The sequence below is a fragment of the Sinocyclocheilus anshuiensis genome, unplaced genomic scaffold (genome assembly GCF_001515605.1).
Source record: "Sinocyclocheilus anshuiensis isolate Anshui unplaced genomic scaffold, SAMN03320099.WGS_v1.1 scaffold615, whole genome shotgun sequence".
Lineage (NCBI taxonomy): Eukaryota > Metazoa > Chordata > Actinopteri > Cypriniformes > Cyprinidae > Sinocyclocheilus > Sinocyclocheilus anshuiensis.
The window spans coordinates 1,734,530-1,758,057 of NW_015552647.1; the positions used below are offsets into that span (position 1 = coordinate 1,734,530).

At 35.0% G+C, this 23,528-nt stretch overlaps 1 protein-coding gene across 2 annotated transcripts in view; it reads left to right on the forward strand.

The window, feature by feature from the left end:
• Positions 1-23,528, forward strand: part of cntn4 (contactin 4) — a 145,173-nt gene that overhangs the window by 47,912 nt on the left and 73,733 nt on the right. For both annotated transcript variants that reach the window (XM_016458592.1, XM_016458590.1), the window contains exons 3-5: positions 2,135-2,264; positions 11,334-11,509; positions 23,170-23,265. In XM_016458592.1, coding sequence (XP_016314078.1) covers positions 2,135-2,264; positions 11,334-11,509; positions 23,170-23,265 — 402 coding nt within the window. The remainder of the gene's footprint in view (positions 1-2,134; positions 2,265-11,333; positions 11,510-23,169; positions 23,266-23,528) is intronic.

The following is a 23,528-nucleotide window of genomic DNA, read 5'->3' on the forward strand; positions in this document are numbered from 1 at the left end:
ATTTAGTTACTTTTGATGCCTCATCCCCTACTGATTTGAAATCCAACAATCCAATAATTCCTAATTTATTTTCATAATTTTCACAACTCACACAGGCACATGAAGTCAGTGTATCAGGAAAGCTTGGAATATGGAAAAGCTTAGGAGATGGAAATATTGCCATTACACTGATTTTGTCAGGAGAAAAGGTGATCTAAACACGGATCTGTAAGTTGTGGCATTATGGACGTTGTGGCATTACTTTACTCTGGCATGTTCACGCACATCCATCTGATCCCAGTATAAATTATATTACTATAATTAAAAATCTTATGAACTTATGTGATTTCTTTTGATAAAATACTTCATGAAATATAATCATAAATGGGTAACAGAGAAATTACTAATTACGTACACTGTCAGAAAAAAGGGTACGGTTGGGGTCCGTTTGTGAACACTTAGGGTACAAATGGTGAAGTTGTACCCTTAATGGGTCATAGTTACACCTTAGGGTACTCATATGTACCATTTAGGGGTAAAAAAGGTACAAATATGTTTCCAACTGTCAGAGGGTCCATGTTTGGACCCAGTGTTGCCAATTTGGCGATTTTGTCGCCAAATTTAGCTACTTTCTCATTGTAGCTGCGACTTTTTTTTATTTGTTGTGACAAGGAGCTATTTTAGCTATATTTAAATAAAACTAGCGATTTTTTGGAGATTTGTTTTTTTACTTGGCCACACCCTGCCGTAGGCCCGTGACCTCTCACGTTTGCTCTCAATCATGCCAGTAGGTGCGTTCGACTTGAAGCACGGCTACAGACGGCAGTCAACGAGAGCAGCCGCTTGCAGTCGGTGGCGGAGTTGAAAACGGAGCTGTCAAGCCGGACACTTTCTGCTCCCGTTAGTGATGCTCGCGCGGTGTTTGCATACTCTATCACAGATTAAATGAATTAAATGCAATTATTTGTCAAATATACAGACGTTTCAGAAACGTTTTCATGAGCAACAGATATCTACTGATTATATACTGCGTAATACATCGCCATCTGTTCAAGAATAAAGATCAAAGTAAATATATACTATTTAAATACTAATAAAGTGGGGGAATATATGCTTTCATCAGTGTTTTATGATAAATGTGACTCAATATAACATTGCGACTACAGTAAAAAAGCTTTTACTTGTCAAGCTTTTACTGTTCTAAAAACACAGATTTGTGGCTATTATTGGAATTGAAAAGGTTAGAATAAACCCGAAACACACGTGATAGTTGTCATGCGGTGAATCTGGCCAATCACCAAAAATTACTAACCGGCATGCACTGCTTCAAGTCAGATTGCGATCGATCTGCGCAGTGCTGCATGAAGTCGAACGCACCTAATAAGCACAAGACACATGACTAAAACAACCAATCAGAACATAACACACAGACAAGGGAATCACATGACAGAACATGACTGAGGCCTAACTACAAAATAAAAGACATGAAAACAATGAACAAGAAGAACACGCAGCGCCAGGTGGAGCCTGGGGAGAAGGAATGGGATGGAGCATTGAATAATTATTTAAGAAGGAATATTTGTGAATATACGTGTGTAAGAACAGGAAAAGCAAAAACAAGGAAGAAATTGATTATAAATAAACCATGACTGCATAACAGCAAAAGTAGGTGGCGATATGCACACAGGATGTAACACGCCAAAAAATGGAAGAAGAAGAAGAAGAATGAACAAGAAATAAAACCCAAACACCACATTATACAATCTCAGTGTGGCACTTCACATGAAGAGCCTCAAATCACAACTGAGAGGCGTTTACCGCACGTCTAATTGCCCGAGCGTTTTCCGTTACAACTGCGCTGCCATAGCGAAGGTTAAAAACAGACCACAGGGGTGATAGAAAGTGATGAACGCGTGTCCTCAAACCCTTGTTCTATATCAATCAACGGCGATTCCATTACAGTTGCCGTGGTGTTAGTTGAATTAATTGATATGTTTTGTCTGCTTGTGGTTTGACTCTTTAATGCCTTACCAGTGCTGGCCTGCTCAGAGCCACCAGCTAATAGCTTGTTTTGCAAGCAGGTTGGGTGTCTGTAAGTGGAGCGTGCTGATCGCTCTCTTTCTCTCCTTCTCTCTCTCTCTCTGTCTGTCTGTAGGCAAAACGCTGCAGAGCCCCGTGTTCACGAAGCAGCCAGGCAGCATTGTGTTTCCAGTAGACTCCATGGAGAAGAGCAGGGAGGTGGTTTTCAGTTGTGAGGCACACGGTGACCCTCCTCCTTTTTACAGGTGAGTTGACTGCCAACTTGCCACCGCAAAAACACTGCTGTTTGGTCATCTGCATCACTGCTTCGGTAAATTGTACCTCAGTCCCTTTTTTACGATTCCAGAAATGCATAGGCTCTTTCGTGCCAGTGCACATTGGCATCAGTAGATTTACACCGTGTCCTAAGCAGGTGCGACGTGATCAGCGGTAAAATTCTTCATTGTACCGGTGAGAGTTTTTGTCCTTTCTGTTTCTGCAGCATTCCACTGGGTAGCCCCGCCCACAAGCTGTACATTAAACCTTTTTCTTAAAAATAGTGAGTGTTTTCAGACAGGTTTCCTGAATGCTGCTCACGTCTGCCATTGGTTGGCCAAGATAGCCCAAGATAGTCCCGCCCCAAACTCATGCCATTGGTTTGCTCAATATTCCTGTATAGGATTTTTTTTACAGATTACAAATGTTTTAGTAAAAAAGATAATTATTAAATTGGTGCATATAAAGGAAAATTGTGAAGAAAGATATAAATGAAACTGATTGCAGATTCATGTAGTGGGAATTACTTTTAATCAGACTCTTTCAGTTAAATTATTTTTATTTTTAGTTCTTACATTAAACATGTTGAATCTTTTTGGCATATTTGAGCTGTTTTAAAAAAACATCATAATTATTGAGATATGTACTACCATTCACAAGTTTGTGGTGGGTAAGATTTTTAAAAGTTTTTAAAAGATGTCTCTTATGCTCATTGAGGCTACATTTTCTATTTGAATTTGTTTTTTCTTTGATGAATAGAAAGTTCAAAAGAACAGCACTTGCTTGACATTTTTGGTAAATACATATTTACTTTTATTTTTGATCAATTGAATACATTACTAAATAAAAGTAATTAATTTCTTAAAAAACAAAAAAACAAAACTGCTGATCCCAAAACTTTGAATGGTAGGGTATTTTTAAGCATTTTCAAGCAATACATCATTGAGATATATCTTCAAAAATATTGTCAAATGACTGAAAATACTATTTTTATAAATATTTAGTTTTCAGTAATATATCGACCTGACCTTGTTTTCGTTTTGCTTCACATGCTATGATTTCTCAATAGTTAAGTATGTTTTTAAGTATGTTAATGGAGCGTCTGGTTCGATGGCTTCAAATTAACGTGTTCCCTTGACACTGTTCAGATGTGCTGTAGAAAGACGGATATATATGCTGGTCCAGAATTGATCAAGCTTAATGGAAAAGCTAATCAGTAGCTTCCTCTTTCCTGTCAGGAAGCTTGAATCATGGAGCCTTTTGATGAATGTCCTTCTCTCGGCAGCTCTAGTGTCCATCACTTTCAAAGTGCATTAAGTTCAACCTCATGAACTGCTCCCATCCCTCCCCAATGCCTCCATGTCTTTCTAAACCTATATGACTTTCCTATATGACAGTACTATTCTGTGGAAACAGATAGATTTTAAAAAAGTACTCGCCATGCTTTTTCATTCAAATATAATGTATCTTCAAAATGAAACTTCAAAAATTATGCAGAAGCACCATAAAACTTTTGATTGTGGCAGTTCTCTAGTTAATTGCTCACAGGAGGGGAACATTTTCAGTGAATAATGACTTACATTTTTCTGTTCCATTTATAGCTATTGTTTTGTATTTTTGACTTTAAAGTGCACGTCAAACGGACCACTTTTATGATACTTTATAGTGTTTTTGTGCCAATTTTGAAGATTGAAAGCTGTTGTAATCATAGTAAATGCAAATGTTTGGTCAGTACATTCTTTCAAATTTATTTTTGTGTTCCACAAAGTCATACGCATTTGAAATGACATGAGGTTGATGGCAGAATTTTTATGCTTTTAGTTGAACTACCCTTTAAGCTCATGCACAAGCCCAGAGGATAATCAAAGCTGTGATTGTAGCTTTTGAGCTAAGGCATCTGGTGTGTGTCTACCTTCTTGGAAGAAGGTTTTTAGTAAAGAATGTGTTACGCAGAAAGACTTAAAGTGTGCAACAGATCCTCAAACTGCCTCCTGTGTCCTGAGCCAGATGGTGTTGTATAGTCTGCTATGTAATGTCTGTTTGAGCATGAGCACGTAAAGCATGTGCTCAGCAAATGGAGCGTCTGGTTAAAACTGTCACTGCCGCGAGGAGTTTGATGTTGTGATCCTATGTAATCATACCTCAGTACTATTATTTTTATGTCAAACTACACTTTAAAGTAAAAAAGTGCCTTTCTACCTGATCTGGCCCATAAAAAAAATACTTTTGTTTGTATAACCTAGTGCAGATTGATTCACTCATAGAATAATAAACAGAAATAAAAATATAGAATAATATTTTTGGCTTAAATAAGTAAGGAATAATGTGCTGTCAGCTGGTCATTATTACAAAATAAACCCTGACAGGATGATCGCTGTATATTATTTTGTTTATTGTATGGCTACTTATGAATTAATGGACATAAAATATTGATTTGAGTTGCAAATACTGTGCTGTGTAACAAAAACAAAGTTTTTGGAATGGTCAGCCTTAAGGTAGATTTTATCACTGCCACACAACCATTGGAATCATCTATTTTCCATGTACTGTTAGACAAATTTTAGGTTTTAGAAATTGATATTATATTAATGCTTGTTTAATTTCAAACATTAAAAAAAAAAAAATTTAAATTAGTTTTACTTTCCACATTTTAATTTTAGAATATTAATAAAATATTGAAAGTGTCATTTTGTAAATAAGTGAATACACTACAGTTCAAAAGTTTTGGGTCATAAAGTATTTATTGATTTTTTGATTTAGGTTAAAGACATTTTAAATTATTTAGCAAGTTGCATTAAAATACATACATTTACAATGTTACAAAATATTTCTATTTCAAATAAATGCTGTACTTTTAGACTTTCTATTCATGAAACAAATTTGTGGAACCAGTTTTAACATTGATAATAATAAGAAGAAATTTTTCTTTATCACCAAATCAGCATATTAGAATGATTTCTGAAGGATCATGTGACATTGAGTAATGTCTGCTGAAAAGTCAACATTTAAAATCATAGTAATATTTAACAATAGTACTGTTTTATTGTATTTTATTGCATTTTATTTTGAATAAATGCAGTCTTGGTGAGCATAAGAAACGTCTTTCAAAAGAAAAAAAATGTACCAACCTCAACCTTTTGAATGGTAGTGTATGTAGTGTAAAATTCATATCAGACTAGAAAACTAATTTTAAGCATTTAAGCACAAGATCAAAAGCTTTTTAGTTTGGAGTCAATTGTGTTTAAACTTTTAACTGATATTATACAGTATATTGTGTGAGACATCACGTGATGCATGTCAATGTGATTTTCCTTAAAATATCAAAAATAAAATGCTAAAAAATCATGGTATATCATTGAACAGCCCTGTTAACCTTCCATGGTCTAACGCTTTGTAACACCTACTCCTTGTGGAGAAGGTTGGAGAGGCAGTATAATTGAAGTTTAACAACTTATTGTAAATTACATTGCTTGGTTCTCTTGATCTGAGACGACAGCTGCTTCTTATACTTCAGACTTCCCACCTTCTCTCTCTTAGCTTCTCATTCTAATTCACTTCTCCTCTTTACCTCACTTCAAGAACCTCAGCTTTAAACATGAAGGAGACTAGAGAACGCTATAGAGTATCCTTGCATCACCTTGTCGTGAAGTTGAGGGAGAATTGTCAATCAAAGGAGAGCCCGTAGCCATAGTTACAGCAGCAGATGGGAAGTGGCCGTTTTTTTAACGGTTACACAAAGTTTCTTGACATGCTGTCATGTACCAGCATTCTCATTTGTATGCTGATAATTGATCTTTTGAAATGAAGTTGTTACATTTTCTGGGAGAACGCGGTGGTATTTATGGCCCCCATGATGAAACGAGAACAAAGCATTGGCGTAGTGTGAAAATGCAAATGTGTCACAAAAACTTGGAGATAAAGAGAAAAAACACAGGCTGTCTGTGACACGAACTGGATGTTTTGTCACCCAAGATGGGAACTGTAGGTGGTGAAATCTCAATTTCTTCCAGGGACAGGGGGTTAGTAATAACTGATGACATCCATTCGTACCCTTCTCTTGTTTCAATGCCATGCTATTTTATATAATTAGATGTCTTAGAATATAGATATATCAACTGATGTTTCTTTTACAAGTTTGATCGCACTTGATATGGTGTTGTCATTATTCCAAATTGCAAGTGTGCTTTTTACACTTCACAAATGACCAAATCAAGAATCTCAAACAAACAAGAAACTCAATTTACTGTCAGAAACAACTGCTCGTCCCTTTTTCTTTTCATCAGCCTCTCTTAGATCAAACAGAGCAGAAAAGGGCACTTGGAAACTAGCAGATCTTATTATTGAGCCTGAGATTTGGAAACTCTCCACTCCTATCAACTACCGGCATCTCTGAAGACCGTGCAATATCGTTTGCTGTGGCCTACAAATATGAAATATTTTTTGAATTTTTGTCTTTTGAAAACACTCGGCGTGGGGACGGGAATGTGCCGGCGTCTTTGATTTAGAGGTACTAGATTCAAATTAGACGTGAGAGCAGAAGTCCTGAAAGAAGCAATGTAGGGCTACACCCATATTATTTCTGAGCTTTGCATAGACACGCAGTCGCTTCCCGGTGTGAAGAGTCTTTGTGTGTGCAAATGACCCGCCTCTCAGGGGCATTAGGGAGATTCTGTTTTTGTTTAGGAAAATAAGAAGCATCTGTATACAAATGTGAAACAGACAAAGAAAACAAGATGTTGAACTACAAACACCATTTAGAAAGCACGTGTGAATGTACCACATGCTGGGCGATTTAACATTAGATTTCTCACTAGTTAAATGGATAGTCCACTCAAAAATTCTGTCATAAAATATCATATACCCACCCCCAATTCAGATAATCTGAAGAATGTTGTTAACTAAACAGTTTAGTTTTTTTTGTCCATACAATGGAAGTCAATGGGAACCAAATCTGTTTAGTTGCCAACCTTTTTAAAAATATCTTCTTTTGTGTTCCACTGAGGAAAGAACGTTATCCAGGTGTGGAATGACATGAATTTTTCGATGGACTGTCTCTTTAAAAAGGCACATAGCTATCATGTGGGCCACTTTTTGACGTCATCTCAAAGTTTTTGTCTTTTAATTCTGTCTGTTAGCTTTGAAATGAGTGTACTCCTAAATGGTGACAGGAAATAATGTTATACCAATGATGTTATACTCTTCTAGGAAAAAATGTATGAATTATCTTGTACCAGGGATGTACAGTACATTATACCAGTTTTAGTCCAGTAAAATGCCGTCTACTGCAACATCTGCAGCTGAGATTGGTGGAAGGTGCCCTGCTTTGTTCCTGACAGGCGGTCGAGGACGTAACCCTAAACGTGCCGCTAACCCTAACCATATTGAGCCTGTAAGGCTAATCAGCCTGTCAGACACAAAGCAGGGGCACCTTGCGTATATATCGCAGACTAGCAAAGCAAAAATGGTTTATCATGTGTCTTGAACTGAAGGTTGTTGGCTGTATAAAGTCAACATGAAATCCAAATTGACCCCATGTATGTTCTAATTTGGTCCCTGATGTTATTGTAAATGATTCAGCTGTGCATGTTATTTCAAAGGTAAAGATGCTGCAATGGGAGGTTGTAAGAGAAGTTATTCAAATATTGTTTATTGAACCATGCAGGGACATCAGTAAAATCGGCCTGTTTGTGAAATGGATCAAATTCTAAGAGTGAAATATTTCTGTTTGAAGGATAGTCAATGGTTACTAACTCTTTCCCCGCCATTGACGAGTTTTTACAGCTTTTCGTGTTTTCACTGTTATACACTCTGGGCGCTATTACGCATCTTCTGAACGAGTACCTCCCGAACAAAAACACACGTGAACAGGACGGAAAAACTAGTGATCTCTTATGTAAACAGATGCATATGAAAAATAATGCGATCATCAGCAATAGACATCATATAAATGAAAACTGCATAATGGTACAGAGTAAAATGTTGATCCAGGAAGTGGTATATGTCTGTGCAAGCTTTGGAGGTTTTGATGGAAGCGATTTACTGGATTTATGCTTTGAAAATCGTACTGAATATTATCCAGATGTAGTTTTTGTTAAAAATGGGATTTTCTAACTTTTTTGCTCAAAATTATGCATTTTTATGAAACCTACCTATATATAAGTGTTGATAAAAAAAAGAATGCTTTAAGCTAGAATAAGACTGATTTCTTTTATCAGAAGCTCTGATATTTATTTTGGTGTATTGCATATTCAAATATTCATACAGCAAAATATACTTTTTTCAAAAAAAATGTAGTGAAAATCATCAAAATCGCTGGCAGTGGCTCGCAACTTTTTTCAAAAATGCTGGCGAGGAAAGAGTTAAGATTGGTCATATCCAGGGGTGTGAAGTAACAAATTACATATACAAACATTACTGTAATTAAGTAGTTTTTAATCAGAAATTGTACTGTTTGAGTAGTTTAAAAATTGTGTACTTTTACTAATAGTGTAACTTCAGCTAGTTAGGATTGTCCTATCGAACATAGATCTTGGGCTGCATGATTTTGGGAGAAAATGTAATTGCAATTTCTGATTTAAAAAAAATGTGATTTGAAATACGATTTGGCAATTTGGCCAAAATTTGTGATTTATATAATGACAAATAGAAATAAAAATAATAATAATAATAAATAAATATCATTGTTATTATTAATTTTGTAATATTTCACTGTAGAATAAAAAAGTAAACAGTAAAAAAAGGAAATTTAAGGAATATTTAAGGAAAAAATAATAATAATAACAAAAAACACTGAAAAAAAATAACAGATGATGAGCTGCTCGTGTGTAAAAAAAAAAAATAAAACAGTGCTGAGCTTCACTTAATTAAATCACAGCCTTTATGATGGGATAAGTCATAAACCTATATCCCGATTTCAGTTTCAAGTCTCTCATAACACACATATAACCTCATGAATGAAGTGCAGTCATCATCCCATTACCACTGTTAATGATGAAAAGACAACGATATTTCAAAGTCAGCTTTATATGTGAGTTGTTGTATTGATTTGGCAGCTTGTTTGTTTTAATAAGGCTGTTTGAAGGGTAGGAGAATCCGATGATAACTTAAATGAATTCTATCCTTCAGTAATCTCAGTAAATTCCTGTAGTAATCACACTGCATGCTATAGAATATGGGGGTGCTCACTGCAAATATTAGTTTTGATTGGTGCTCTGCCATGATAAAGCTCACATTTGATGCTGTATGACTTTGTGTTCAACAAGATGGATGGTCACAAGCCGTGCCATTCTGGGCATTAATCTTGGTATGGGGGAAAAAAACAGGCTTCTGAATTTATCAGGATTACAGCTGGTTGCTTTTCATTTAGCAGACACTTTTTATGCAAAGCAGTTTACAGTGCACTAATTGCAAGGACAATCCCTTTGGAGTTAGTGTAGTGTACTAAGTGCTTTACTCTGGAGTCTAATAATTATGGATCTTAGTAACTCAGCGCAGTTCACTGGTTCTCTTTATGTGGGATCACACTTGGAGGTTTTGTTTCAACAGCCCAGATTTGTACCCACTGGTCTGATGACACTCGATAGTTGCAAAACAATTGGTAACACCGATTCCACCCTGTGTTTTCTTATTAAACTTTATTAGATGAGATTGACTGCAATGTTTGTTACCCTGAAGATTTTCTGTATTATTTTATAAACCAATTTCTTATTTTTTGTTTTACATTTTATTCTGTATTTTAAAAAGTGTATAAATTAATTTGCTAATGAATACAAATAACTACTCAGAAATACATTCAGTATGTTCATTCAATATTATATACAGGTAGTTGTCCCCATTTTTTGTAAATTATTTTTTGTTAAAAAAAAAGTGTTATGTCTTTAAAAAAAAATGACCCTTTTTAAGAGTGGCTTAAGTGTCCAAATAGTTTTTATAGCCACTTTATATTTACATTTACATTTACATTTAGTCATTTAGCAGATGCTTTTATCCAAAGCGACTTACAAATGAGGACAATGGAAGCAATCAAAATCAACAAAAGAGCAATGATATACAAGTGCTATGACAAGTCTCTGTTAGCCTAACGCAGTACACGTAGCAAGTTTTTTTTTTTTTTATTATATAATAAATAAAAAGAAAACAGATAGAATAGAAAAAGAATAGAGCAAGCTAGGCGTTAGAGGCCCCCTATTTTGCTTTTTTGTTAATTGTATAATAAATAAAAAGAAAACAAACAGATAGAATACAAAAAGAATAGAGAAGCTAGTGTTAGCTTTTTATAGAAAACAAGCAGTTAGTAAATGAATAGAGTGCAAGTCTAAAAGGGGCAAGTTTTTTTTTAATATATCTATAACTCGATATTTAAAGGGATTTTTATTTCTCAAATGTTTGTTTTTCATACTTCTAGAGACGTAAAATCATTTGAATTGAGAAATATTTTAAGTATCGACTTTGTCTAGGATGTTTGTACTAAAATTATTAGAACATAAAAAAATAATATATACTACTTTTTTGAAATATTATCACAATTTTAAATAACTGTTTTATATTTTATTATATATCTTAAAATATAGTTTATTCCTATGAAAAATCTGAATTTTCACTGAATGTTTTCAGTGTCACATGATTCTTCAGAAATCATTGTAATATATCGATTTGGTGCTTTAAGAAGCTTTTATTATAATGATCAATGTTGAAAACAGTTGTGCTTCTCAATATATTTGTGGAAACAGTTTCTTTGATGAATAAAAAAATTTAAAAGAACAGTATTTGAAATGGAAATCTTTTGTAACATTATAAATGTCTTTATTGTCACTTTTGATCAATTTAATGGGTTCCTTCTGAATAAAAGTATTAATTTCTTTTTAAAAATCATACTGTGACAAACTTCTGAACAGTGGTGTAAATGACTTATTTTTTTCATATATGCTCTTATTTTTGAGAATAAGCGAATACAACTACAACATAAGCTTTGTTATGACATTTAGGTCATGGAAGGTCATGATGAGAAATGTATGAGTTCATATTGAAATCTCTGAACTGTGAACTCCTTTGTGTTGTAGGTGGAAGCTAAATGGCAGCCTGCTCAACCCTAAACCCGGCTCCCATCACAGCCTCTCTGGAGGCAACCTTCGCATCAACCATCTCAATAAAGACGAGGACGCTGGGACGTACCAGTGCCTTGCTTCCAACTCCTTCGGGACTATTGTCAGCAGGGAGGCCAGCCTAACCTTTGCCTGTAAGTCACATTCTGATCTCTGATCAAACCACAGCAGCACACATCAGGCCCAAACAAATAGGACATTGCAGACCTGACGGCACACACTGGTACGCTGGCCCTTGTTCTCCTCGCTGATAACATGATCAAAATGGAAATGTTTTCCCTGAGGAGAGCCTGGTCGCTTTCTCAGTCTCTCTCATTCTTGTTTCTCTTTTACTCTGTCTGTATCTCACATTACGCACAGGTTGTTCAGAGGCCAGATTCAGTCACGTAGTCGTCATTTATATGGGCTGATAATGAGATATCAAAAAATGAGATTCAGTGAAACACATTCAGGCCTTGCGCTCCTTGTTATGGCTGTTTTGAAAGCGACGACTGGCAGCTAATTGGTTTAAGCTCCACCCTTTCTACACACCACAAGAAAAGCTTTATCCAGCATATAAAATAATGAGACTTAGGCTATGTTCTAAATAGCGTACTACCATACTAATTGCATCATTTCTTCAGAGGGCACTGGACACATTATGTGATTTTTTTTTCATAATAATAAGTAAACTATAAACTAACCATTTTTATATAATTTTGTTTTATTTTAATACAAATAAATCGGTAATAAATGTAATAAATAATAGTAATAATACATACTTTTTCCAATTTTTTTCTGGACTGGAATATAATATTGCCAAATGCTTGATTAAAAAATGCTTGAGAAAGGTTTTATTTCCAAGGAGATAATTGAATTCCCATGCATTAAACATGCAACATAATAAGTGTGACATGTGACAGTAATGCAGCATATGACTATGCCTTACAATGTAAAATTCAGATTTTATGGTTAAATTTCTATAGATTTTGTCACTTTTTGCACTCCTTTTTCTTTGAATTGGAATGGCACTGCTTGAAATGTTTTTATAATGATTACTTTTTCATATACTGTGTAAAAAAAACAAAGACAAGTTTACACAGCAATATACTGCACACTCAATAACGAGGCTATTTGCTAACGAATCGGAAATTCTTTTCTTTTGTTAAATATATCACATCTTTCATTATCATTCAGTTTGATTTGGTTATAAATTGGCAAATTAATATACATAATTTAGACAACTTTCTACATTTAGAAACAGGGGTGGCCCTAAAAAAATTAGCATGATAACATTTTTCATATCAGTCAAAATCGTTAATTATCACAATATGTCAAATCTTTATTTCTTTCATGTTTAAAGCCACATTTTTGCTACAGAGTGAACGTTGCAGAAACCAGATAGTTAATATTTATTATCAGAAAACAAACACTTACCAAACAGGTGAGTAAAAATGTGATAAAAACTTGTTTTCATGACAGATTTTTTTGTCAAATGTACAATAAAAAGTGAAGATAACAGGTTAAGTAAAAATATAATGAATATGTAATATAGTGCATATATTTATTTAAAAAAAATGTTCATTTCTAGTGTTTTTTGTAGTTTACTATCAGATTAATGGACATTGAGTGTTTATTTTTTTGTTTTATTGACATCTTTCCACATTTGAAAAACTGATGAGTGATTGATTACATGAGACATTATACATTTCAGTCAGTTATACTGTTTCAACAGACCTTCTGATGTTCATTCTTGTTTATTTTGTGCTGCAGTTTAACTGGTAGTAAAGAGGAAGAAGTGATCGATTGACGTGCCACTTGAACTGAGGCGCCTACACCGATCTGTCACCACATTAAATATATGTAATAATAATGTCAAATCCACATTTATTGTTTTTATTTTGTGGTCAAATTAACAGAATTTGAAAGCTGGAATATTTTTTTGTGCACAAGATGATGATTTCAATGATTTCAGCCCTACAAAACTATTTCGAACGTACAACTATTCCTGCTTCAGCCAAAAATTGTCGGTTACCAAAATTGTAGTGCATCACAAGTTTGCATAATGCATAAATATTATATTAAACTTTTGTTATAATTTCTTTGAGGAAAATTGTATGGAAATAATTATTGCTATTGCTTTATTGCCCAGACCCAGTGTTTTAGTATAACTACAGAATTTCTCTCTGATTGGACGACTCTGATTGGCTGACCCGTTTTTGCATGCACTGATAGCAAATGACAGACAGACTTTTCCAAATGAATTCTGATTCACCACATTCCCAGCAAGACCACTGCCTGAAGGCAATGGCACTATATGGCAGGAACAATCCAATTCTGTGGGGAGGAAGTCCGCTGTCATCGTAAGACGATTGGCTGACAGATCCATCAATTGCTGGTCTCTGACCTTACTAGGCTTCAGTTGTTGTCGTGTGGTGGGGGCACGCGTCTCTTGACTGCTCCACATCCATCTTCTTTATTACTCTCTCCATAGCTTAATTAACTCCGCCGCATGATGGAGTGGTGCAGGTTCAAGAGAATAATTTAAAGGGCAGCTGATGTTATTAGATGGGATATTTTCTAATTTGGTATCTAATGCTGGAGAATTTGTAGGCGACCACATTGTGCATGAGAATGCATAAAGGTGAAGTCGAGAAGTCACATTTCCAACTTGAATTCGTCAAATGTTTTAATGCTGTAAAGTAGATGAAGGAAAATGCTGAAAATTAGAGGTTTGTGGCTGCTGGTTTATATGTATAAGCTTTGCGACACACAAATATTATAGACTCCTCTTGTACTCACAGGTATATCTAAATTTTTCTCTAAAAATGCTCCCTAAAAAGCTAAACATTGTTCTTGACGTTTTTCATGGAAATATACTATCCATCTCATAAAGAGTTGTGATTTACGTAATTGAATACAAAATATATAAATAATAAAATGATTGACTACTAGTTATGTATTTACATTTTGCTGCAAAATATTAAAATTAGTGCTGTCAAACGACTAATCGCGATTAATCACATCCAAAATAAAAGTTTTTGTTTACATAATATATATGTGTATACTGTGTATATTTATTATGTATATATAAATACAAACACATGCATGTATATATTTTTGAAAAAATATGTTATGTTTATATGTTAAAGTTATTTAAATATAAAATATAAGAATATAAATATATAAATGTATATACATGTAAATATTTTAAAAATATTTACTGTATGTGTGTATTGATAGACTAACTCAGTTACGGCATTTGCTCTTAACATTTCTCTGAGAAATTCTCTGAAAAATCTGTTTGAGGATTATCAGTAATATAGTTCATAACCACAAACTTGGCAATGAAACACTTTTTAAAATACATTTGAAACCACACTTCTGGTTTCTAAATACTGTAAGTATAGATCATTCCTTAACCTGAAATTTAGACTTAGAGTGGTTTTGTTAATACATTGATGTTATTATTAAAAACATTTCTACATGGTAAAAAAAATGGTTTTACTTATAAAATCAGTCCCTATTGCAGTTTTTTAAATCCTGTTTCATTAAGAAATGCATTAGCAAAGGAAAGAAAACAACATTAATGAAGCCATTTCATAGCATTTATTTGTCTTTTGTATAATTTTATACAATTTGCACAAGTGTGGTTTTTATTCATGCTTTTTTTTAGCAGCTTTCTGTCTGGGCTAGCTTTAGAAATAATAGGTGGCTCGTGAAGTAGTTTGCATCTCTTAGAATGTATTTGTCTCTAAACACCACCTTTTCTTTTCAAATAAATGACTGTTGAAAATCACTTAATGTGTGAAAATACATTTATGGTTACTTTGGTGTAACCTTGTACATTGCCTTTGTGTGCTTTCAAATGATCAAAAGTACAGGTTATAAAAGAGACTTTCATTGGATGTGATAAAATGTTTTTTTTTTTCATTCTCTCTGAATAGGACTGGATGAATTAGGCAGATATTGAAAGGGTTGTCAGTAGATGCATAGGAAATGAGAAAAATTGTCAGTGTCGATGCACCAATCCCTAAAGCAGTAATTGCATTCTGGGGAATTGCAGAATGTTTTTAATTAAAATGCCACTGATAGAGAAGGCTGTGTGCTGCGTCTTAATCGTATTTCACATACGTACCATCTTCTCATTTTCATATTTGGGTCCTGAAAAAGACCTCGCTCTTAATGGGCAATAACAATTAAAGTTCTTTTTGACTTTGTAAGAAATTCAACTGCGTATCTGCAGAGTTAACAACATGTTGAGCATTGTGGTGACAGGTTGAAAGAATATTTTGCAGTTCAGCTGAAGTTATTTGATGGGTCAGTGAATACTGAAGACATTACCTACTATATATAGTCAAGATACCAGTTGTCACAAGGGCTCAGAATCTCAGTAATAGTGAGGTTTGGAGTCTGATTACACAAATGCTTGTTTTTTCTATAGCAGTAGTTTAGAACGTCTAGTTTTGACCAAAATTGACTTAATTAGGCTTGTTTTTGTGAATGTACTAGAAATCCAATATCATTTTCTTTCGAAGAAAATGGGAACTTCACTAAACCATAGCGTCATACATTAAAGCAATGATGAACTACTGTATATAATGAGGACTAAACTGTGTTCAATATATTTATATTGAGGCAAATTGACATTTCATTGGCTGAAACAATGGTTTGATATTTTTTTGTGCTGCCTTTTACATTTTTGCTGTTTTTATGAATCGTTTTGATTTTCATAATTATTATGAATTCATTCAATAGTCGATAATACATGGACATATAATTTTTTGTACAGTGTACTTGAACGGTTGTAAATTAAACAGAATATTAGAGTACGTTTTAGAAGAAAATACTATTTATTTGTACTTCAAGCTTTCATGTTTAATTCAGTGTTACTTGCTGGGGGTTTTTTTGTAATGTGAGATTTACTTGCAATTTCTGAGTGCAAATTGTTTCTACACCTTTGTACTGCTCTATTGTATATGATTACTTTTAGTTCAGGTATGGTGTAGATACTGTAGTAAAACTGGTGTTTTTCCAAGAATAAACTGAATTGTGTCAACATGCCCAACTGCTGGTTTACACATGTTAAATTAACTATATATTTTTTATTGACCAGTAATGGTTCAATAGCTTTTTTATAGCTCAGATTTCAAGGTATGTGTCTGTACAGAAATTGCTTTTCAAAATTAAACCTACCCTGAGAAATATTCACAGGAGTACAAATGTGACAGCTAATAAAGAGGGAGAGAGGAAGAGCTGTTAATCAAGCATTTGAGGGATTTCTTTTTATTCTGTCCCAATTGACAGTGAAAAACAGCTGGAGTTCCTCTGCCAGTCTGATTTGAGGATTATATCTCCTTCCTGTGGAGGGAGGGTCGCGTGTATCACCAGTCTTTATAAAGACACGACGGCTCACTAGGACCATGATAAGTTATGCTGGCATTTACAAATCGCCCACGGTGGTGGCTCTCGATAGTCAGGTTCATTTAGATTACTGTACATCCCATCAGATCAGTTTTGCATAGCTGGAAGTTCTTCAGTGGTGTCGTTTTTCTTCATTTCGAACTGTTATGAATTGCAGAATTGGAAAGTGCTCATGGGACATTGCATCACGGCAGCACCATGTCTTATTTCTCAGTCCAAAATGCATGCCTGTCATTCAGGTAAAAACACATGGGGTAAGTGATTTGAGATGAAATAAATTCCCTTAAAAGTTTTTATGAATAAAATTGAGACATTCCCCATTGGAATATAGCAACAGTTTGACACTGTAACACCATGGCTGATCTGGGAATTGAATTTATGCTGATTTGGGAAAATAAGTGTTTTTGGGGTTTATCAAGGACATTTAGAAGTTTTAATAGTTATATTTATTTATTTTTATTTACATACAAGCTGTTCTTTGGACAATTTTTTGTTATTTATTCTACATTTTAAATTATATTTAGCTTTTATTTCATTTTCTAAGCTGTACTTTGAGCACAATTTATTTATTGTTTATTATTTTAATATTTTAAATGATATTTTATTTAAAAATATATATTTTATTTTAAATAACCTAACTATGCTTTGGGTACAATTTGCTAAAATCGATTATCCCCAGAAGCTACAAATCTAAGAAAACCTTCTAATGACATCCTCTACAGGACTTACAACAACAAAAAAATATATATTTTTTTGAATGAAAACAATGTACTTCTTATCTTTTGTTATCATTTAGAGCAGTGCTTCTGAACTGGTTAGTTGTGGCAGGTCTGTACGTTCTCCTAATATTTGCATATCTGCTGCTGCATATGGATTTACAAAATGATTAACTTGTCAAGTTTATCATTTTGCATGTTATTGGTTAAGTGTAATATTCATAAAATGACTAAATGTAAATGTCTACATCTGATTTTAAGTACATGATCAGTTGTGTACTTTAAACAGTTCAAAACAATTTGGGTGCTACTTGATGATTAGTGTAAAATTTGTGTCCTGAAGTCAAACCAGGTGACAAGCACTGATTTAGAGTATCCCTGTAAGTGTTAAATGCGTATTTACCACATTTTTATTTTATAACACTGCATTTCCTTAGCCTGAACTGTTTAAATGTATACCATCTGGATCCCCCCAGCCCCAACTGTTTATGGGGATGCGTGTGCGTGTATTCTTTGTAAAGTCATGCCTTCATATGAGCGGCTGGTGTGGGATGCTTTTATGCCATGTTTCTTCAGGGGAAATAAAAAAGTGAATGGTTTCAGCTGTGTATATTAAAAGAAGCATTTGTTTAAGTACCCCTCTTCCTTTCTGTCTATTTCACTTTCTTTTTGAAAAACCTCAGCTGTGTGCTATCCTGAAGGAAACAGCCCGCTGAGTACTTTAAACAACAATAGTCTCTTTGCTCTTTTCGGTGTGTGTTTATGGAGCGGGGAGCACCACTTGAAACCTTCCCAAAAAAAAGGCAGACAAAAAAACTATAGTGACATCATGATTGGGATTGTCAGTAGCCTGATAAAGGTAAACCGGCTGCGATCAAACCTGGTGCACCCTCACTCTCGCTGTGGACGACCATATGTCCCCCCTCCAAATCACTCCGGCTTTTATCTCTATCCAAAATATACCCCAAAAGACATTCTTTTCTTTTTTTCCTGCCTCAAATTAATTCAGTACCTTAGATGTTGAATGTGTTTGTCCACTTTGTTCTTGTAGGCTCTCAATTGTATAGCTTCTGTTAGTCTTTTATCTAACGTCCTGTGTTTCATTGACATGAAAGTGGCAGTCCAGCCCTTTGTTGCCTTCCCATCATGTCTAGATAGAATCCAGTAGGGTTATAATCATGAGTGCTCAAGCGCTCGCTGTTTGGTTTGCTTACTGGCCACAATCCAGGTACTACTGTCAGGATTTTCCTTGAAGTTTGGGTAATGTGTAGACTTAACTTACTGTAAATATTACTAAAGTTAAATACAAATATAAATAATATATATATATATATAAATAAAACTGGAATTGCTTTTTGGAATTCAAAATCATTATATTGGTGTGCATTGGTTGTGCATATTCAGTAAAATAAATCTTATTCATTTAATATTCTTATTCAATAAGAATAATCCATTCTTTTATTCTTTTAGTTTATTTTAACAGTTTATGAAGGTAGTAGCTTATAAAAGCTTTTTTTAAAAAACTCTTTTTTTTTCCTTTTGTCTGTCCATCTGCCAGTGTAGTAATGACAGAAGGACTCCATTTGATTGAATACACTGTAAAGCCTGTCTTTCACGAAATTTCCTTCCAAAACAAAGACTATAACATTGTGTCACATTAATATGAACAAATGATGAATAATTTGCATGCCTCATTCCCAGCTATGCCCTGACATTCATACGGGTAATTAGCCTGCAAGTATTACAAGTATTAACAGTCTGTCAATAAGCTTCATACAATTCATGACACATCTGTGACTTGAATTCATTTCGGTGGCCTTTGGAAGCTGAGCATTTGGTGGGCTTTAGGGAAAAAGGCCCAGCTGTCCTGATACAAATTTTTATGTTTATTTATTATTTTTTTTAATTTAGCCACATGTACTTTTTTTTCGCACAAAGATGCAATTTTAAAAACACAATAAGTTGGACCAGTTACTAAAATCAGTGTGAATTTCAACATAATTTAGTGTACCCGTTTACCGGCATCTGTTGAAAAATAAGATAAGCAGCTTGGTTTCAACAGCTCACTGATGCTGATTCCCTGTCCCAGTGAAAAAGCAATTACATAAATTACTCCTTCATTACAGACTGCTCATTGCAGAGGTGTATGAGCCTTTACCACAAAGTCAAATATTAATCTGTGAAAAATGCACAGGAATTGCTTTTCCTAATAGAAGACCAGTATTTCAAATTGCCACTGACTCCCAGGGTTAAAAAGAAATTTATGTTTTAAGAAATAATTAGCCAAAGCCCCCTAATAGACTTGTCCTCTAGCCAACATGACACATTCTAGCTGACCTTTTAGTCATCTTCATAAACCATTGAGTGCCATAATTTAGCATTTAAATCTAGCCGCGAAGCAGAACCAATCGCTGGTCTGTGTTTTTAGGGGGAAGTGAGGAAGATTTAGCATTGATTTAGCCACTTCATCTCTGCATCAGTGCTCTAGGTGACACCACAGACCCAGGATCATTGGAGACGAGGTTAATGTGGGTTAATTCTTCTGATTTGTGCAATGTGTGCCATTAAATGTCAGCGTTAGCATGTGGCGTGAGACTTAGTGCTGTTGAACACAGCTTTGTTTAGAATATCCGACCTATATAAGAGCTCATGGTAATGATTTTGTTTGATGAGGCCAGTTGTAAGGTGTTCTTCAACGTGAGTCACTCAAGTAAAGGGGTCTCTGAACTTTGATGTACTTTTCAGCTGAGCGACTGCAGAATCCCTTTGATGAAGATGACAGCGGGGGCTCACAAAGCTGACTTCACGCTTTCCAATTCAAAAGCGTGCTGGTCTCGCACAAATTTTTTACATCAGCATCTATATTTTTGATCCTTGAAGTGCAACAGGGATGCCATTAAAAACTCTCTTCAGTGATTTAACGTCAAATCATTTCAAGATTATTCCAGTCATGTTGAGAGCGGAATTTAGTGGTGGGTTTTAGGTATGGGAATTAAGCAAATTAATTAATGAAGTCTCTCAATTTCCTCTTTTTTTCAGTGCGAATGTTTTCACACTTTTTTTAATCCAGTGAATATTTCTCATGGTACTGTAGGTTTATTACTGAAAGCCAATTTCTGGATAGACGCATTCCTTAAAAAGATACAGTTCACCAAAGACATGCTATTTTATTATTATAATAGTGGGGCATGTTGTCACATTACACGTGGTAAGCTGTCATATTGAGAACCTGGCACTGAATAAACTATTGTAGGCTTTTCAGCTCAAATTAAACATTTAAATAATTATGAAGTAATACAAAAAAGGCCCTTAAGTATTAAAAAATATATAATTTTCACACATATGATGACCTGCCTATATATAAATGTGACAACTTTTCTCAACCCAAGAGTCTGCCTTAATTATGTTGTTGACTTTTGTTGTCTTAATATTTCATTGTGTTTTTATTTGTATTTATTTACTTATTAATCTTGGAACTTTAGTTTTGTTGGACAGAATTTACTAAATGGTTTGAAACCAACATACAAAAGCAGTACTAAAGAAAACAAGCATTAACTTCTCTGTGTGACAGCTAGCCCCAGTGTCTAGCCTATTGCATAGGCTCATAATCTAATTGTTAATTTTTTTTTCTGAAAACCAATAAAGGATCCTGTAACGAAGCACATTTCAACAGTTCCCACCTGAGACTTTACAAGGCGCCCATCCATGCATTCGATCTGCCTGTACGAATTACTTTCCCAATGATTTTAGGCAACAATTGCGCAAGGGACAAGCAGGAAGCTGTTGTGGCTTGTTATTGTTTTCTGTCAATTGTCAAATCTAAATTAGTTTCAAAGGAAAGGAAATTCAGTTTCTGATGCGTTTTTTGGAACGGCTTTGTAATGGTTGCCAGCACGATTTGTGATGAATACAACTCAGAGTGGGCCTGATAACTGCAGGAGCCATTAAAAGCACTCATGTGTGGCTCACGCTTTGCAAAACACCACCACACTTGGGCAAGAGCACTCTTCTGTTTGGAGGGACCCATTGATTTTGTCCTCATCTTTACTCCAAATCTGTTCAATGTTGTAAAATTACATTGCTGGTGATTGTAGATTTGATGGTCTGTCAGTGAGCTTTTAAACACAATGAAATGTTTAGTAAGGAAATCCTAAAAAAAAAAAAAAAACTAGGCCAGAATGCTAAGCTTGGACCACACTGTTTGTGCTACAGACATTAGCACAAACAGACTATAGTCTCAAATCCAAAGAGATATTCTTTATAAAAGTTAAGAGTCAACCACGCCTACCTAAAACGGATCACAGTATGGTAGGGGCGTAACATTTCCGTCACACGCTTGAGGTATTCGGCCAATCACAACGCACTGGACAGCTGGCCAATCAGCGTACACCTCGCTTTTCAGACGAGGAGCTTTGTAAAAATCTACGCGTTTCAGAAAGGCGGAACATAGAGGAGAAACAATAATGTACAATATGTGGAAAATAATGTGTTTTTTAACCTTAAACCGCAAACATTTCATTACACCAAATACACAAAATAATGTTCTTTTTAGCAACATCATATGACCCCTAGAAATGTACTTGCCTGCTTATTGCTTCTATTGAATAACCCAGGTTCGGTAGATTGGAAGGTTGGAAAAATGTGTCAGTGGTGACATTATTGCAAAGCAATATTACATTGCTATAGTCTTGCACCTTTCACAACATGTCCAGTGAAGTTAGCAAATTCAGTTTTATCCAAAACTGAGGAACGTGGATCTGTAATGTTTTATTACATTGGTTGTTGTACAAATTGTGGCAATTTGGAAATGAAATGTTCAGTTTACCAGGTGGGCTACCGAGCAAGGTTACTACATCAGAAAAGCCATACATATGAAGCTGGTTATGTGATGCAAACATGTATTAGTTTACGAATCATTCACTATGGTACAAGTGTCTTGAGGAGATAAAATGCTTGAAACTAAATCTTTATTAATTGATAATCTGCCACTGTAATCATAATTTCAGAATTGTGAAAGAGAATAAAAATTGCTGGTGTTTTCATTTAATTTCAGATGGAAACTGCAGTGAATTGTATGTATAGGTATTGAGTTGATATTGAAGTAGCTGTCTGGGGGACCAAAATGGCCACAGAGTGAAATGACTTGCTTTAAAGTGCCTTTGAAACCACCTAGGACACCCTAGCAACCGAATAGCAATGCACTAAAATCCACTTTCAACACCTTAGCAACACATAGCAAAGCATTGTGGTGGAGTATTGCATGAGAAAGAAAAATCCAGTTGGACTGTAATATTCAAAACACAGCAGGATGTCAGTAATATGTGCTAGACATTCTCCCGGTCTCTTTGGCCCCTTCTTTTTGAATTTAACTTTCATCCTCAAACTTTTTTTCCCCCATTTATTCTAGTCTGAGTCAGCAAGAGGCTCAAGCTCTCTCAATAAAGAGACGCAATGGGTGGTGATTTAGCCTCCAGTCCAGCTGAAGGCTATTTACCACGTCTGTATACACACTCCTCCAAGGCTTTAACTTTGTGTGGCTCACTGATTGTAGATGTAAAATAGTTTTTTAGGAATAAAAATACAATCGCATTGAATGTGCTGCATATATTTTCATGAATCTACAGTCTACATTAGCATAAGTGTAATGTTTTTCTCTGTTTTCTCTCCTTTTTCAGATTTGGAAAACTTCAAAACCCACAAGCGGAGTTCTGTGTCTGTCCGGGAAGGACAAGGAGTGGTGCTTCTCTGCGGTCCGCCCCCTCACTCCGGAGGTCAGTACTACTTCAAGCTCGTTCATATTTCATTTACACCTAATTTTTCCGGAGGAGAGGTCTTCTGGCAGTCTCTCGGCACTCGGTTGTCCAATCTGCAGATCATATAATCCCATCAGCATCTCTCAGTTCTCTGACAGCATGTGTAGGCAAGCCCAGTCGCCCTCCGGAGACGGCGCTGTTTGTGTGCAAACCCACTTCCACCCTCACCTGCCTCCCTGTAGCGTCAAGCAGCATCCTTCCCTATACCGAGCGAGGGATGT